Here is a 17,755-nt window from a genome sequence, read left to right as displayed (position 1 = left end):
TTCTTTAGTGGATATGTGTTTGTGTTGAGAAATGATAAAACTTCTAAACAAAATAAAGAATATATTGAAGCAATCCACTGTCTTCAAGCATAAAGTGTCTTAAATTTGAAACTTGGAGCAGGTTTTTTTGCAAAAATAAATCTTATTTTTGCTTGATGACTCAGAGTCTAATGGTTATAGTCATCAAACCGAAACACTTCGTCATCCACTCATGCTTTTTTTTCTCCTCCAGGCATACTCACAAGATGCTTACTTGACCGGGAACGAACCCTTCGCCGGGGGAGCTGAGAACCTCCCGCCACCGCCTCCCCTCTGTTACCCACGCACCAGGACTGCCCCCCATCCTGGAGCCCCGCTTTGCTCCCCCATGGGCCAGAACCAGCTGGATAACTGGAGTTGCTGGCCGGGGTCTTCAAGCCCTTCGTCGCCTTTAGATAACAGATCCGGTGTGGCCAGCCCAGCCAGCTGGCAGGAGGGCCGGGCAGGTGAGCCAGGTGGAGTGGGTCACAGCAGTCCAGCGCACCGCACAGAGGAGATCCAGTACGGTATGACCAGCCAGCAACCTCAGGGTCAGACCAGGAGGCGCTCCTACTCTTCGTCTTCCTCATCCGGAGGTCTTCTGTCCAGCCCCCTGCAAGTCCACTACCCCAACCACCAGAGCGCCGGGCCCCAAGCACAGCCTCGCCAGTCCAGCACAGCCTGGACCAGTCCGCCTATGGCTCCTGTCCGCCACAGCCGCAGCGATCGCTGCCAGCAGGCTCTCTCCGACTGGTACTACAGCCAGCAACCCGAGCACTCGGGACGCAGCATGCAAACCCGCCACCGCAGCTACTCTCAAGACCGGCTCAGCGAGCATAGAAGGCAGCAGCAGAGGGTGGGTGGCTGGCCACACAGCGCCTCGCAGGACACCCTCTTCCTACTGCAGCAGTCAGGGCAAGGACCTCATGGTGAGCCCTATTGGTCCACCGGAGAATGGGAGGCAGGACACGACAGGGGCCGCTCTGACTACACCCGGACACGCTCTGAAAATCTACTGGCCCAGTACGATCGCCATGGCCGCTCGTTGGAGATGTTGGACCGAGTATCAGCTGGACTGGTTTCGCCTCGGTCTGAGAGGCACCAGTGGCCTCAACAAGCTTCACAGCCACCCCACAGGACTGACGCCTACCCAAGACCAAGGTGCCACACAGTTGTGGCGCAAGCGCCTTCAGTGCCTCGACCGTCGCAGTCTAAACACCACCCCCAAAGCCACAACCAGACCCACTCCCAGCCTCAGCAGCCCGTCCTCCAGAGCAGGCGGCTTCCTGGGGGGCAGGGCATGGACGAGCAGCAGGTGGGATATCGCAGCTACAGCCCGTCTTTTTACCGCAAGACAGGCCGCATCCTGAAGCAAGCTCAGTCTTTCAGGGACCCGTCTTACTCTGGCCCCCATTTGAACTGGAACCCAGTCCCCAAAAGCGGTTCCCCAGAGGGATCGTCAGCACCTCTCATTGCCTCTGCCTCTACACCCCTCGTTTCGGTCTCTCCAGAATCCCACGACAGGGCATACAGGCCGACAAACCACGAGAGAGAACGAGGGACAGTGGAGGGACTGGCAGAGATAGCGGCGGAAACACAGGAAGTGGTGTTGAGGCAGAAACCCCCTACTGGGCGACGAAACGCCAACAGGCACCCTCACTACGGCATTACTATGGACGAACTAGAACCCTCATTGTTTTCTCCAGATCCCAAAGACACAAATGTTCACTCTGGCTCTACTGAAGATGTAGCCCCTCGCAAAGCAAATGGCAACCTTGCTCCCCTTTCTTTAGAGGACGACTCCCTGGCCTCTATCCCTTTCATAGGTGAGTTCATTTCTGCTCTTTTTTATTTTTAGAGACATAAGCCAGTGTTTGTTCAGTGTTTGGTTAGGGAGGCCAACAATTAATCAAATTGTCGATCGATCGTTTGCTTGATTAAAATTAGTTCCATCCGATTAACGAATAACGTCCGCTTAGACCTTCTTTTAGTGTTATAGTTTGGCCTCCATCCAGCAGAGGGCACTGCTGGTGATCCTCAACCTGAGCCACTTGATACAGAATCGAACATGGTGGAGTTTCCTAAAACAGGAAAGAAAACGGGTCCAAACAGAGTCTGGTTTGGGATGCAGAATGCTGCTTTTGCTGTTCTGTTTTGAAATATAAAAACTTCTTAAGTTTTACCTTAAACTAGAATTTTCTGTCTATCCCATCAGTATATAACACACCTGATACAAAATGTTTAAAAAATGTTTTAATTCAGTTGAGCCCTCTTGATATAGGAGAAAATGGCTGCTTATGAATTAATCATTACTTGATTGATGAAATCAATTGACTTTAGATTAACTCATTAATTGATAGCTTGCATTCTTAGTTTTTGTATCTTGTAAATTCCTGCTGTTTTCCAAATTGGATTGGCCTGGATTTTCTTGATCTTGTTTGGCTGTAGCTGGACGTACGGGTGCAGGTTAGGCTGCTGTCATGCCCAAGCTTGTGTTTTCTTTGGTAAAGAGTGTGAGAGTAAAGCCGCCCTGCAGGCTTTGGGTTGGTTTCTATCGCTTGGCACGAACAACAGCCATTAACTCTTAACGCAAATTAATTTGTGGCAGCAGAAACGAGCCTTGCCTCTGTCGTTTACGTCAGGACATGAGGTGTCCTGACGTGTGTGTCCTGACAGGTGCTGAACAGATTCAGATCGACTGACCACATGTTGTGATCGTAGATATTCGTGCCAGGCTGCGCTCTGCCTCAGAGAGTCAGTGTCTTGAGGGAATCTATTGAACATGTGACTACATTCTTGCCTCGCAGCTTCACCTGATTTAAATGAAACCGAGCAGCAAGATCTGCAAGCCGGGACTCGTTTAATAGCCATAAACTGAAACTAGGCTAGTTTCTCCCCAAAGACGAGACATTTTCTCTTCTCTCCTTCTCCCTTCATCTCCCGATCTGGACGCTGATATGATCTGGGACTGTTTGGGATCTTGCGTCTTTTTCATACACTGCCGGGTTTCTTGCTGTTTAAAAGATAGCGAGCACAAAGACAGGGTTGTGCTTGAGAGAAAAGATGTTTTCGTTGCATTTTAAAAAAATCAAGATTCTGAAACTGAGATTAAATGTTTTAGATATGTTTTGTGACAAATTGCACATCTTGAATCTTTGCTGTATGGTGTTTGTGACCGGTCTTGGGGATGCACTTCCACTTATATTCTGCCTTCAATGCTGCCTTTGTGCTGCTCTGGTATATGAAGGGTCAGCTGTATGGGGCGCCGTCTATATGACCATAGACTGGACTATTTACAGCCGCCTCCACAACCATAATAACTTTCAAAAGGACTCCATCTTGTCTCCCAGCAGCTTAATCTCCCCAAAGAAACGTTAATTTGATTACTTTTCATGACTGAGAAAAATACTTGTCATGAAACTATTGGTACCCATATTAAACCCTCAAAATAAAACATTTTTAATTTGTACTGGGGATTTTTCATGAGTAATCTGTCAATTTCATTTCCCTGGGAAATAACTATAATGTTACACAAAGCCCCGGCTACTGTTTACTAGGCTGGATAAGGATTCCAGCTGTTTCCTTCTTTGCAGAGAAAAAGTCAGACAAAATTTAAGGGAACAATAGCTGCTTGTTAAAGAACCCCAACAAAAAGTCTCCACAACAACCAGTAGATGATATCTATGTGCTAACTATTTTTATAAGCCTTTAATGAGGGTTTTGTTCATCTTTATTAGGACCTAGGAGGACTATTAGGAAGCATGTGCTTTTTTTTGTCAAATGAGACAAAGATCAAACTTTACAGAAATAAACTCTTAAACAATGAAATGTTAGATGTTAGCAAGGACCTTAAAGCCACTATTCAGTATGGTGGAGGACTTGGGATGCTGTGGGCTTGAGGGAGTTCATCATGAACTCTTCTAAATACAAGGACATGAAAATAAGGAATTATGGTGTCTTTCAGGAGGTTACTGATCAAAATTATGTTAGCAAATCAATGCAAAACCTTTTTCATCAAATAATAAAAGATTATCTGTTCTGGGTGCCAGTAATTTTGTAATAACAATTTAATCATGGATTATTTTTCTCGCTTTACTTAATGTGCTCAGATTAAATAGAATTTTTTTCCTGAAATGTTTACTTGTGATTATGTCGCTGCAATAAATAACTTAAGTTTAAAAGTTTTCACACGTCCTTACCTGAAGTAAATCAGTTTGGTGGGAAACTGTATCTTAGACTTTTTTGATGTATTGTTACTTTTTGGGGCTTTCAAGCAAAATATTCAATTTTTTTCTTCAACTTTTTCCAGATTTTATTTTATATGCGTCAATAAGAAGGATCTCACTCTCTTGCCTCAGTTTTTTACACAAATGGATTCCGTATATTATGGTAAAAGTTGTGATTGCACATATATAACCTATTAAATCGGCTGTTTCCTTTCCTTTCACCCCTGATCGCCTGTTGTTGCCCCCCACACATGTTGTGGGATGTAGTATGGAGATAAAACATGCTGTGGGACAGGATTTTGCTTCCCTCTGCCGGGCTGGCGCTGTCTTTCTGTGGTCGGCCTTCTAATGACCGGCTTTGCTAAACCCACAGACTGACTATTTCTGGATTGGCAGATTCCCCGTCCCAGACTGGGAATGTTTTCCGTCTCATTCTGCACTCTCAATCAGCTCAGGGAGGAATGCACTATAAACAAAGGAAAGTAATTATAATTACTGCTACAACTATTTTATTTCAAGTTGTGAAATTAAATAGTTGGAATGATACTAAAGGAAGTGAGATGTCTGCTTAGTGTGCTTGTGGTGGTGCTGCCCTCTGCTGTTTCCACTCTGCACAGCTTTAAAATGCTGCGACCTTATGCAAATATCAGAGTAGGATCCTGTCCTTTCTATCTCTAAGGAAGTGTAAATGTCTGTATGTGTGTGCATGTGTGTGTTAAGGTTTCATATCCCTCTAAGTGAGCGGAGACTCTGAAACATTTAACCTATTCGACCTGATTTATACCTTATTTTGCTGGGCAAAGAATCTTCCTTCACATAGTGAAAAAAAAAGTAAATATTTATATATATCCACCCTCAAAAACTGCATTTCCTTCTTGGCTTTTAACCTCGTTTGCCTGTATGGTGCAATATCCCACAATGCCGTAGACTTTTATAAAGAACTGAAACCTGCAGCCATTAGGTCGCTGTCACATACCTGCCTCTGCTAGCTCCTGAGACTTTTCCTATGGCAGCAGACGACACAGGTACTGTTTTATCTCTTAGATATTTGCATATTTTACTCCATCTGTGTGGGAATTTTTCCTCTATGTTCAGGTTAAAGGTATGTTTAAACACTGGAGAGGCTGAGGCAGGGTTTTACTTTGTGAAAGTCTTTCTATGGCTTTGTAAAACGGCTTAAATTACTGGTTTCATGTCTGTCTGATGTAGTCCAGAGTGTTATGGCTGAAAAGTACATTACGTCCATATCAGTAATTGTTCATTAGCCTTTTGTTTTAAATATCTGAAGTATATTCACTACAGTTTCCTCTGGAGATGTTCTTGTTTTCTCCTTTCAGTTCTCGCTGTTTTTGCTTATTTTTAAGCTGTTATGAGGCACGGTAGCAAAATCTTACACTGCTGCTGCGCAAGTTACTCAGCAGGTTGTTGCTTGGCAACCAAAGCATGAGTGAGTTGCTAGGTAACCATAGAGTGAGTGAGTGAGTTAATTAGATTCCACCAACCTTGCTTTGCTAGCTGCTAGCTGTGAGAGCTTGAGCGGCAAAAAAGTCTTCCCTCTGCCTACATCCCCCATAATGCTGTGCGGTTCTGGATTGGAGTTCAGCGAAATGATTGAATATTTTATCAGAGAAATTTTCTGTTGGTGTTGATTTATTGCCCAGTCGTAGTCTGACGTAAAGAAATCTAAAACGGTTTTGCCTTCACACTTACTGCTGTTGAAATTGAGACTGTAAAATTATTTTCTTGTTCAGCCTCTTGACTTACTGGGCTTCTCGTGGTCCTCTTAAAACCTATCCTCACCTTTCCCAATCTAACCCCTGCATTTCCGTTTTTTTCCTCTTTGACTCTTTTTTCTAACACCTAATCCTGTCCCTTTATCCTTCTCCAACCTCTCTTTCAAACCTCCATCTTTGCCTCCCTCCTTGCCCTCCCTGCCTCCCACAGACGAGCCAACCAGCCCGGGCGCTGATTTGCGTGCCCGCCACGTGCCGGCCTCCTCCGTCGTGTCCAGCGGCATGAGTTCAGCGCCCCCCGTGGGCACCAGCCCCGCCTCCCTCACCTTCACCTTCCCCCTCAATAGGCTCTTCTCACACGACTGCAGTGAGTGGGACTCCTCCTCGTCCCCCTTATCGCACTAGTCTTCGCCAAAGCATGAAGCAGGAAATTAGATTTTTAGTTGTGGTTTCTGATTTCAGCGATGGATTTTCAAAGCATGTGTGAGATTTTACGTTCAGATATAGGGTTTTTTTTTGTCTCTTTTTGCTTTTTACGCTGCTTTAATTTCTCTTTTCAAGCTGTTTTGAGGATTAATTACTTTATTATTTAAGAATACTTGGAAATTAATTACCTCATAATTAGCAGTGGGCCTAAATTGATTGTTTATTGTGATACATTTCTATTTATTGGTATCACAATATATTCGGATTAACAATGTCTAAACCTCCCAAAAATATCCTTATTGTCAGGATTGTTAGTTTTACTATTTTCTCCAGTTTGTTTAAAGACATTATCAATAAATAATGAATTTATAATAAATAAATTTGTAGCACAACAAAATATTATGATAAACCTTTGTTCATATCGTCCAGCTCTACTTAATTATTAGTCAATCAGCTGTAATTAATAATTGTAGCAATTGTTTTAATTAATAGCTAAATTCACAGGTTCAAGGTTTCATTAGAAATGATTTTGGGAGCTTAAGAAGAGATAAAAAGTGTTTTAAGTTTTTAGTAGTGCTAGAAAATATTTGCATGCGTAATTTGTGTTTTGACGGTAATATTCCAGCTCTGCATGCTGCCAGACAAATTTACGTGTTCGATCTAGAGGTTGCATGGTGGTGTTCTTTAGCTGAATTTCACAAATGCATGCCAGTTTGTGTTGACAGTGCATGCTAGTGGTGTAGAAGAAGTCCAGGGAAGCCTTAAATCTAACCCACTGTTTTAGTTCACGTCCCCAACTGTCGATCTCCTCCACGTCACTCCCAGTTTTCAAACCCTCAACCTCCCACATCACCGTCCCCGTCTCCTAATCCAGCGCCGTCTTTTTTTTTTTTTTCGGGTGATCAGCATTACATCAACATTCTGTCTTTCTTTCTCTCTGTCTTTTTATTTCTCCTTTCTTCATCTCCATCTCTCCACTGATTCACCCTTGCGCCGAGCAGGCAGTATTAAATCCAGTCGCCGTTCCTCCTATGTTCTAGCCATCACCACGGAGCGATCCAAGTCATGCGATGAAGGACTCAACACGTTCAGGGAGGAACGGGCCTCGTAAGTACAGGGAGGTGGGAAGAATAAGGACAACTTAATGCAAATGTAATTTTTTTTTATTGATCATTATCTTTGTTGTTTTTTTTATTGGCTTTACAGAAGGCTTCCAAAAAGAGTGAAGAGTTTCTTCGGAGATGGGGTGAGTCCTCTATATTTAAATTTATTATTTTGTAGTTGCAAGAGATTGGTATCTGCACATTTTTATTTTTCCATTTGTGTTAAAATCACTGGGGTTTTTTTTTGTTTTTTTAAAAAACAGATGCTATTCACAATTATTCTAATAATTGTTTAATCTATCCATTGTTCTTATAATTAATCAGATTTTTAAAAGATCATTTATGTTTAAAAAAACTGAAATGATTGGCATTTTTCTCATTATTTTGTTGCCTGTTATCAATGTAATTGTCAGGGCATTTTTAAAAATTTTTTCTTCTTTTATTATGTGTTTATTATAACAAAAATACTTACATTACTTTCATATTATCAATGTCAACCTTCTGCTTAGGATTCCACTTAATCTTAAAAAAAAAAAAAAAAACATTGAAAATTTCCCAAATCAAATCTAAACAAGCAACATAAGAAATTTAAACTGATAAAAAAAAATACATACAATAAGGAGCTTCAGAACAGAAGTTTCTGAATTACAAAAACCCACTTTTTCAAGTTGCTAGATAAATTTCAACACACCGTAAAATGATGATAAAATCTTGATTGTTCTTTCTGCGTTTCAGTCTCTGGACATCCTTGCGACAGCGGAGGAGGTTCGCTCCAAACGCCACTCCACCTCCGAACTGGGAAACATCAATTACAGCAACATACGGCGGGAGGGATGGCTGCAATTCAAGCAAATCCTCACCGAGAAGGGAAAGGTGGGCAGCAGAGTTTGGATTATTTTGGGAAGGAAACTGGAATGTCCAATCACTCATGTCACCTCCTCTCTGAATCGCAGAAAGTCGGCAGCGGGATACGACCGTGGAAGAGGGTGTATTCTGTCCTTCAGTCGCATTCGCTGTTCCTCTACAAAGACAAGCGGGAGGCGGTGCTTCGCGGCGCCTCGATTGAAGGCGGGGCAGAGGATGAGCAGCCAATCAGCATCCGGGGCTGCTTGGTGGACATCGCGTACAGCGAAACCAAGCGCAAGCACGCCCTGCGCCTGACCACCCAAGACTTCTGCGAGTACCTGCTACAGGCAGAGGACAGGGAGGACATGCTGGAGTGGATAAAGGTCATCAGAGAGAGCAACAAGATGGACAGCGAGGTCAGAGGACACACCACTGTCAGATATACATCTGTTCTGTGCTTTATTTGTTCTGACTTATGGGAAATATCACATGTTCATGTTTGTTTTCTGCAGGAGCTCGGGTCTTCCAGACAGGCTCTCATCAATAAGAAGCTCAATGATTACAGAAAACAAAGGTGAGTCATCTGAGACCAGTTTCTGCTCTGGAGTCAAAGCTGAAAGACAGACAGTGTTGCCAAACTGGAGTACTTGTGGAAATGTTTGGGTGGAATAAACAGCTTTGGGTGTGTTGCTAAAATTTGCATTGCTTTTCACAGCATTTGGCAGATTTTTAGAAAGGTTTCAGAGGAAAGATCTTTCTAAATAGTAGTCACTGTGTGGCAGAAAAGCACAAAATGTTTAATAAATTGGCATGTTGCTGCATTTATCTCATGTATTTATTTATTTTGAAATCTCTGGAGTCTGTCAAACGTGACATAATCAACGATAAGTCATTGGTTAGTCCAGTTTCACTATCAAGTAAAACAGAAACTCTAGTGTAACATCATGATTTAAAAGGACATGTCGCCACAAAAAACTCAAGCCTCATTGTGTTCAAAGAGTCACATCCTTTTGGTTCTGTTCAGAATATAATAAATGTGAATTGTCACTGGCCCATGAATCCAGTTGATGATATACATCTTCATAAGTTTACGTTTTGTGTCTCTGTCTCCCTCTTAAGTCCAACATCAAGTAAGCCAGATTCGTCTCCCCGGATGCACCGCATGATGCCTCCGTTCCTGCTCAATAAGACGGAAAACACAGCTGGAGCGCCGCGCTCCCCAAAATCAGATGGCAAAGGTCAGTCTGGCAGAAACAGGAAGTGGCCCTGCAGCTACATCCAACGGATTCAAGAGCAGTTTATTCTTCAATCCTGAATTTTCCTCAGCTCACTTTCTCATTTTCGTTATAGTTACTGGACAGTTTTCAGTCAATAATTCCTTAATATTAGTGAAAAATTATTAGCTCTACTGGCAGATTATTTCACTTATAACATGGAAAAATGTCTTATTTTAAGTTGTATAATCTCCTAGTACTTTTTAAAATCAATATTCCTGAATTATTTCCTTAAAACAAGTTCGTATTTCTTGTTAAAAGGTTGTTTGTAAGTCAGTTTTGTCTTATTTCATGTATACTAAGATATTTCCACAAGAAACTTGCCTGAAAAATACTTGCAATGCAACATCTCCACCTTTTTTTTTTTTGTTGAATTATACATTATATCTTCCAATAGCAAAGGTGGGTACACACTCCAAAAATAAAAAGAAACATTTCAGTGAAAATGCAGGGATTAAAGCCCTATGTTCAACACCAAAGCATAAAATTTCTGCTGCAAAAAAAACTCTGAATGCATCAAATTCAAGCAAATTTTGTTTGTTAATGTCCATTAATATACGTTATTATCTTCATTTGTTTCCACTCTAAAAGTCTCTCTGCCAATGTGGCGCTGCTCCTAATAAACATTTTGGATTGTTTGTCTATATGAGACCAAACACAAGTTTATCACTTCACTACAGGGCATGGTTTACACCCGATAAGTCAAAGTTAAGAGTTTGCCAAGCAAAAAAATAAATGGTGAAGTACTGGAGTGAACTTATTGAACCTAAAGTTGATTGAAATCGCTAAAAAAAATCTTCAAAAGTCAGAAAAACTATTGATCAAGTTTGGCTTCTTAAATGAAAAATTGTAAGAAATTTGGTTTGTTTTAAAAACTTTGCACAATACTTCATGAGCTTCTTATCAGTTAATCTTAAAACAATGTGTCCAGACGAGAGCAGCCCTCCGAAGTCTCCCTGGGGAATTAACATCATGAAGAAGTCAAAGAAAGCCGGACCCAAAGCGTTTGGTGTGAGACTGGAGGAATGTCAGCCTGGTATCAACAACAAGGTGAGCCGCTTTCGATTCCATCTGTGTCTAAATGCAGTTTATTTTTCCCTTTTCATATCTTAGACTGCATTCTGTCTGTTTTGCGCCTTCCTTCTCAGTTTGTCCCAATGATCGTTGAGTTCTGCTGTGGTTTGGTGGAGGAGATGGGCCTGGAATACACCGGGATCTACCGAGTTCCCGGGAACAACGCCATAGTGTCGCTGCTTCAGGAACAGCTCAATAAGGGCGTGGACATCAACCCAGCAGAAGAGGTGAGGAAACGGAAGCAGGCAGAGGATTAAGCTTCAATCTGGAACTGAAGCTGGAAAATTAATTATATTTTCCAGGTCTGCAGAAGTATGTAAAAAATTGGAGGAATGGAAGATATTTTCAGATTTAATTGCGTATCCTATTGTCTAAAGGTTGTATCCTTCCTTCCCTCTTTCCTCCTCCTGTACTTCTATCCTTGTGCCCCACCTCTTTTGTTTCTTCCTTCCTTTCTTTTTTCTTTCTTTCTTTCTTTAATCTGCCCTTCCTTAATTCCTTGTGTCCTACCTCTTTTCTTTCTCTCTTTCCTTCTTTCTTTCTTCTTTCTTTCTTTCCTTAATCTGCCCTTCCTTAATTCCTTGTGTCCTACCTCCCTTCATCCTTGCGTTTTATTTTTCTCATTAATTAATTTGTTGTATCCTTTCTCCCATTCCTTCATTGTGTCCCTTCTTTCCTCCTTCAGTTTCTTGGTTTTGTCCTTCCTTTGCTTATTCTTTTCCTTTGTGTCTTTCCTTTCTTTCTTTTTCACTTCTTTTTTTTCTAGTTTTCACCTTTCCTTGTTTCTTTCCTTCTTTTTATTCTTTCCTTCTTCCTATGTTGACTTTTTTCTTTATTTATTTTCTTTCCCTCCTTATTTTGTGTGTTTGTGAATTCCTTCCTCCATTTCTTCATTGTGTCCTTCCTTCCTTTCATTTTTCCCCTTCCTTTTTTCATTTTTTTCTTTGCTTGTTTCTTTTCTTATTTTTTCTTTTCTACTTTCTTTCTGTGTTGTCTTTTCTTTCTTTTCTTGCTTTTTTCTTTCTTTCCCTGCTTATTTTGTGTCCTTGTGAATTCCTTCCTCCATTTCTACCTTGTAACCTTCCTTGTTTCCTCACCTGTAGTTTTACTTTTTCCCTTTTTTTCTTGTTTGGTTCTTTATTTCACTGTGCTCTTCCTTTCTCCAGTTTCTGTTTTTTTCCAGGTTCCATATTAAAGTCTCCCAACTATAGAAATATCTGCGATAAATGTCAAGTAAACTTAATTATTTTATATTTGAAAAAAATTTGGAAAAACTGGAGTTTGTTCAGTATAGGAAAGTTTTAAATTTATCCATGTAAAATGTGTAGAAATCCTGAATGAACGAGAAACTTTAATTTCAGGGTCAGAAGATGAAATACTTTGATGTTTGTTGTGTGTTGTATTTAGAGGTGGCAGGATCTCAACGTTGTTAGTAGTTTACTCAAATCCTTCTTCAGGAAGCTTCAGGAGCCTCTCTTTACCAACGGTGAGTCCACACATGTTCCAACAAGCCTGCATGGAGGCTATTCTTGCAAATGTTATCGGATCATCCAACTCACTTGCTTTAATCTGTCCAACTTCTAAACAGACAAGTACAACGACTTCATTGATGCCAATCGGATGGAAAATCCATCGGAGCGACTGAAGACCATGAAGAAACTGGTTCGTCTTTGCTTTTAATCCACCAGAAATTTCAGGGAAGTTTACCGACCTGGCTGGTTGAACGGGTTCTCGTGTTTGTTGTTTTGTTGCAGATCCGAGATCTTCCAGATCATTATCATCACACTCTGAAATTCCTGATCAGCCACTTGAAGACGGTTGCAGACCACTCCGACAAAAACAAGGTGTGTCGAACGCCGTTTTGAAACCATCACACGCATCCCTTCAGAGTCCTTTGTGCTCAACTGTTGTTGTTTTGTTTTTTTCTGCCTCCTGGTGCGTTCAGATGGAGCCTCGTAACTTGGCTCTGGTGTTTGGGCCTACATTGGTTCGAACCTCTGAGGACAACATGAAAGACATGGTCACCCACATGCCCGACCGCTACAAGATTGTTGAGACGCTCGTCCAACATGTGAGAGAAACACAAACTAAAGCCGCACTATGTAACTTTTACAAAATATGTTTTTTTTTTCCATGTCATCATGTTGTGACAGTGTAATGAGAGAAGAAATCTGTGAAAAAATTGACTTGTTCCACCTCCTTCCATTGCTCTCGTGGTTTGCACAATGCGCTGGTTCCAGTAACCAATCAGATTCAGGAGGCGGGTCTTAGAGATGTCAGTCAACCCCATGTATGTGGTGCTCAATGTATTGTTGGTGGAAAAACATCTCACCGTTACAGAAAATCAATTTATCTGCCGTCATCTGTGGCCATGCTAACTAGCCTTAGCATCACTGATTATCTGTCTTTATACTGTCACAACATGATGATATTTTAACAAATATGTAAAAAGCATATATTTTTATAAAAGTACTACACCTTTAAGACTTGTATGTTTCATAATATCTTTGTAATACTGAATGGGGTTTTTTCTCTGTCGCTCTTGTAGTGCATCTGGTTTTTCACGGACGAGCTCGATAAGGATGAGAAGGTTGGTTTTCCAGTTGTGGCATTCAGATCTACAGAGTACTGTGTGTAAAAGGCTACAATGTTTATTAAATGTAAAATGCCTCATCTAAATGTTCCGTTTTCCTATAATAAATGCAATTTCTTGTTTAATTTATGAATTTTAGATCTTTTGTTGATCTGCAAAGGGTAACACTGCTTTTAAAGTGGTAGCAAAACAAAACTGGTTAATTACCAATAAAAATAAAAATATAAAACAATAGGTGTACTTTTATTAAAAGAAAACATGAAACAAAGAACGCGGTCCCTTGCAAATGTACTGAAATCTTTTAACATTTCCACATTGTCATGTTAGAACCGCAAAACACTTTAATATGTTTCATTTGAATTTTATGCAATAGATCAACACAAAGTAGTACATAGCTGCAAAGTGGAAAAACTAGCTTTTTTTTTCAAATCTAAATGTTCATATGTTTTTCTTCCTCTGTAGAATCTCCTCTCTCATGTCTCTTCCACCTTTTTACTTCTACTAATTGTTGTTCATTCTTCTTAAAAATCTGCAGCGATTTTCAAGTTTTGCCACCATTTTGCAACTAGATTTAGGTCTGAACTTGTTTCCTCTGAACCATTCTTGTTCAGAGGAAACAAGTTCAGACGCTGCTCTTGCTGAGTCTTTACAACCCTTGCTCTGCTGGAAGGTGAATCTGCATCTCCGTCTTTTACCGCCTTTTTAGTTTTTGTTTTGTTTTTTTCCTCCAGCAAAAATCCAGTTTTCCATCATTTTGCATTGAACTGATTCTCCCACATGAGTGGTGGATCTCTGCACTTCCTCCAGAGTTATCACAAGCCTCTTGGCTCCTTCTCTGGTTAATGCTCTCATTGTTAGTTTAGGCCAACATTTTGATACACTTCAGTTTTACGTCACCAAAAATCTCCTAAACTCCAGGTTAGAAAACACCTCACTCCAACTTTTAGTACAGTAATAAGCACGAAAGTTCATGTAGATTTTACCACCTGTGCAGTAAATAATTACACAGGAAGGTCAAGTTCAGCAATTTGTGTTATATCAGTTTAGTCTGATTGTTTTTATCTGGAATTTCTAAATTAACTTGAGATTAGATAAGGTTGTGTTCATTATCAGAGCAGCGACACCTTTTCTGTAACTGATTAAAAGTAGAATTGCATCATCTAAATATAAGCAATAAAAGAGAAACTAAAATGTGTTAAGCACTACTTTCTACTTTAAGCTTGGACTGTGGATAAGTCCCACTATGTGATCTTCATTAGGCAAATTAAATCGGGGGATAGACAGTTTGGGACAATAAAACTGAGCTTCTATTAAAGCTTAACCTGCTGCATGAGCCCAATCTTTACAAGCTAAAAGAAGATAAAAACCAGAGATTACACAGTCAGCAGTCCAGGTAAAAAACTATTAGAATCTGTAATTTAAAAATTAAAATATAGGGTATTCTGGGGAAAATCTGGAAGATTTTATGATTTAAACAAAAGTCTCCATGACTCCATGCAATTCTGGGTAGATTCTAAGTCCACCTTCGCTGTTCCAATAGCGTGAGCATCAACCAGATGCTAATATTCAGATGTTCTTCAAGGATCATGCAAAATTCGTATATCAGACTAAAAAATACAAAGAAAATAAATCCAGACTGCATCATTATAAAAACTTTGTTGCACGTCTAATAAAACATTCAGCAATAAACTCCCTCTGAAGCTTCTCCTTGTATTTTTTTTTATCTTCACAGAGACATTTATTTTATTTCAAAATGTAGCATATTCCAAGTGCAGCATTTGCTATAAATAATGAGTAAAAGTCTCTAATAAATTATTAACAAGCACACTTCACCCCCTTGCTTTGGAGTCTCAGATTCTGAGTTTTATTGACTTAAAGAAACTCCTACTTTATGGATAGAAAGTTGTGTTTTTGTTCTAGATTTCGACCTTCTAAAGTTGATGTCTTCCTGCATGTCTCCCCAGACACCAGTGGACACAGAGGACGTCCAACCCGCCCCCAACATCGACCACCTTCTGTCCAACATCGGCAGGACCGCTCTGCTCGGCGAGGCTTCAGGTGAGAATCATTTGAATCTAATGCTGCTTTTCGTTCCTCTTTTTGTTACACTACGAAAAGAGAATATAAAAAATAATTGAAACTGGAATGTCCAACTTTCCGACCAGAACTGGATCACAGCATGAGAACCGAATCCTTAGATCAAAGTGTCTCTGTGTTTGACAGCATGCCTACACTTCTCTCCTTTCTGCTGATCTCTTTTTTTTCCTTCCATGTTGCTCATCTATCACTTTCTCTCTGTGCGTTTCTGCATTTCCTTCTCTTAGCTGAGCCTGTGGAGCAGCCACTGCGGTAGGACGGGAACTCTCCTGGCAGTGTGTGTGTGTGCGTGTGCGTGTGTGTGTGTGTGTGTGTGTGTGCGTTGAGCGAGTGTGTTATTGGTAGTGACGGCTTGTGTCTCCATGGTCTCCATTTCCCCTGGAAGTTGGCATCCTCCCTGTCACTGTCAGATTGAGGTCCCTTTAAAATAAAATCCCTTCCCCTTCAGTGTCGTCCCAGTTTGACTAATAAGTTAATGGGTGACTTGGTGCCTGCTAAAGCTGCTGTTGTTGTTGACTCAGAGTGCTCGCTTGTCACCAGCTGCGTTTCCATTGGCTGTTTTGAAAATGAATTTGCTTAAAGCTGCAGTGTGTAACTTTAATAAAAAATATTTTTTGACATATTTGTTGAAATTGTGACCATGTGGTGACAGTATAGTATGAGGCAGATTGCCTGTGGAAAAATCAAGCTCCTCTGTGTTCTCCGAGTGCTAACTAGGAACAACCAATCAGATCCAGGAGGCGGGTCTTAGCACTGTCAATCATCCTCTTGATAGCACAGCCTGTACTGAATGCTAAGTCTAGTTAGCAGACAGCAGGCAAACAGTTTTACTGTAACTATAAGGTGTTTCTCCATCATTAGCACATTTAGCAGTGAGTACATGAGTTGATTGACAGCGCTAAGAACCTCCTCCTGGTTCTGATTGGTTGATTTTGACCGGCGCAGCAATAGTAGTTCAGGGAGGAAGTGGAGGAGATGGATCTTTTCACAAATTATGTGACAACATTGTGACAACAACATTGTGACTGTTTTGACAAATATGTAACCAGACATATTTTTTATAGAAGTGATATATTGCAGTTTTAATAGAAACATGACAATTAAAAAAAAACTTGGTTTTCGATCAATTTTAACCCTAGGATGAGGATTTGGATGTATCGAAATTGGTTTATTTTGCAAAAATGCAATAGAAACACTTTTTTTTTGCATCACACAAGTAACATAATCAACAACTAAATGTTGCCACTAGCTCAACTGATGAAGAAAAGGTAGGAGAACGATGGTGAAGCATGTTTTTAAATGACTTATTTACATGTGATCTTAATTGCGCTTCTTATTTAATTAGAAAATGGTGTTTTCCCAACATTAGCGAAATATTGACAAAATTTTGCACACATTGATAATGGAAACGCAGCTTCTGAGAGCCAACTAAGTCTGAATACAGAGCACAGCGCTGCACTCATCCTCCAGGCTTTTTTTTTGTTTTCAAATCAATGTGGCCCCAATCATCAGGTTCTTCTAACCTCACTAGTTACTCTTATGGCACTCTAGGTTTTGTCGTTTCCCATGTGCCATTTCAAAGCTTGAGTGGTAATTCACTTCCAGGAAATTGTGTGAAGCTCCCAGATGGCAACTATGAGCCAAACCTTCTTGCTTGCACCTGAAAAGAGCTGCAGGGCTAACAACAATTGTTTTATTTGACAAAGAAATGGCTCCTTTTTGGTAGTGTGAACAAGAGGTGAGCACAATATTTTGTGGCACTATTGATAACAATTAGAAGCAATCATAACAACTACTTATATATATTCTTTCTGAACTGTATGCAAATTACATATAAATATTGCTTTTGAAGGACAAAATCAATTTTTAATATGTTTCTTTAGGACATTAATCACATAAAGAAGTGTGATTTGCATCACTAAACTGCAACAGTAAGTGCATTTAATCATACTTTCAATATTTACTTACTCTAATTGAACAAACAAGTGGATAAAAGGGACAAACTAACAATTTGAACAATGTTAACACCTGTGGGGGTTTTTCAAGCATCATTAAATGGAATTTATCATGACAACTCTAAATCAAAATTTTTATGATAAAATAATTATCAGAAATTTATATAATGGCTTTTAAAAGTGGTGTACGACAGTAGTTGTATAATATATTGTAAGTATTGTTTAATAAATGTCATAAACTTTGAATTTATAAAAGATATTAGCTCTTTTAGACCCATTTCTATAAGGTGAGTCTTCAAATAACTTCAAATAATAACCATAAAAGTCACCAATTTGCGACTTTTGTTGTTCTGTGGAGCGTAACAAACATATTTGGAAGAAAATACAGAATGGGAAGCTAAAATATTTAG

At 40.2% G+C, this 17,755-nt stretch overlaps 1 protein-coding gene across 9 annotated transcripts in view; it reads left to right on the top strand.

Annotated features, from left to right (window-relative positions):
* The window catches only part of arhgap23a (Rho GTPase activating protein 23a), an 81,325-nt gene that overhangs the window by 57,290 nt on the left and 6,280 nt on the right, over positions 1 to 17,755 (top strand). For 5 of the 9 annotated variants that reach the window (XM_044099912.1, XM_044099908.1, XM_044099905.1 and 2 more), the window contains 16 exons: positions 233 to 1,844; positions 6,189 to 6,344; positions 7,405 to 7,510; positions 7,610 to 7,649; positions 8,242 to 8,379; positions 8,460 to 8,768; positions 8,865 to 8,926; positions 9,472 to 9,590; positions 10,558 to 10,676; positions 10,775 to 10,927; positions 12,108 to 12,186; positions 12,289 to 12,362; positions 12,455 to 12,544; positions 12,646 to 12,771; positions 13,249 to 13,290; positions 15,258 to 15,351. In XM_044099912.1, coding sequence (XP_043955847.1) covers positions 233 to 1,844; positions 6,189 to 6,344; positions 7,405 to 7,510; positions 7,610 to 7,649; positions 8,242 to 8,379; positions 8,460 to 8,768; positions 8,865 to 8,926; positions 9,472 to 9,590; positions 10,558 to 10,676; positions 10,775 to 10,927; positions 12,108 to 12,186; positions 12,289 to 12,362; positions 12,455 to 12,544; positions 12,646 to 12,771; positions 13,249 to 13,290; positions 15,258 to 15,351 — 3,319 coding nt within the window. The remainder of the gene's footprint in view (positions 1 to 232; positions 1,845 to 6,188; positions 6,345 to 7,404; positions 7,511 to 7,609; positions 7,650 to 8,241; positions 8,380 to 8,459; positions 8,769 to 8,864; positions 8,927 to 9,471; positions 9,591 to 10,557; positions 10,677 to 10,774; positions 10,928 to 12,107; positions 12,187 to 12,288; positions 12,363 to 12,454; positions 12,545 to 12,645; positions 12,772 to 13,248; positions 13,291 to 15,257; positions 15,352 to 17,755) is intronic. The other 4 variants (XM_044099913.1, XM_044099911.1, XM_044099906.1 and 1 more) reach the window with 3 other exon arrangements.

The sequence above is a fragment of the Gambusia affinis genome, linkage group LG19 (assembly GCF_019740435.1).
Source record: "Gambusia affinis linkage group LG19, SWU_Gaff_1.0, whole genome shotgun sequence".
Classification (NCBI taxonomy): Eukaryota; Metazoa; Chordata; class Actinopteri; order Cyprinodontiformes; family Poeciliidae; genus Gambusia; species Gambusia affinis.
This window is presented reverse-complemented; position numbering and strand designations above follow the sequence as displayed.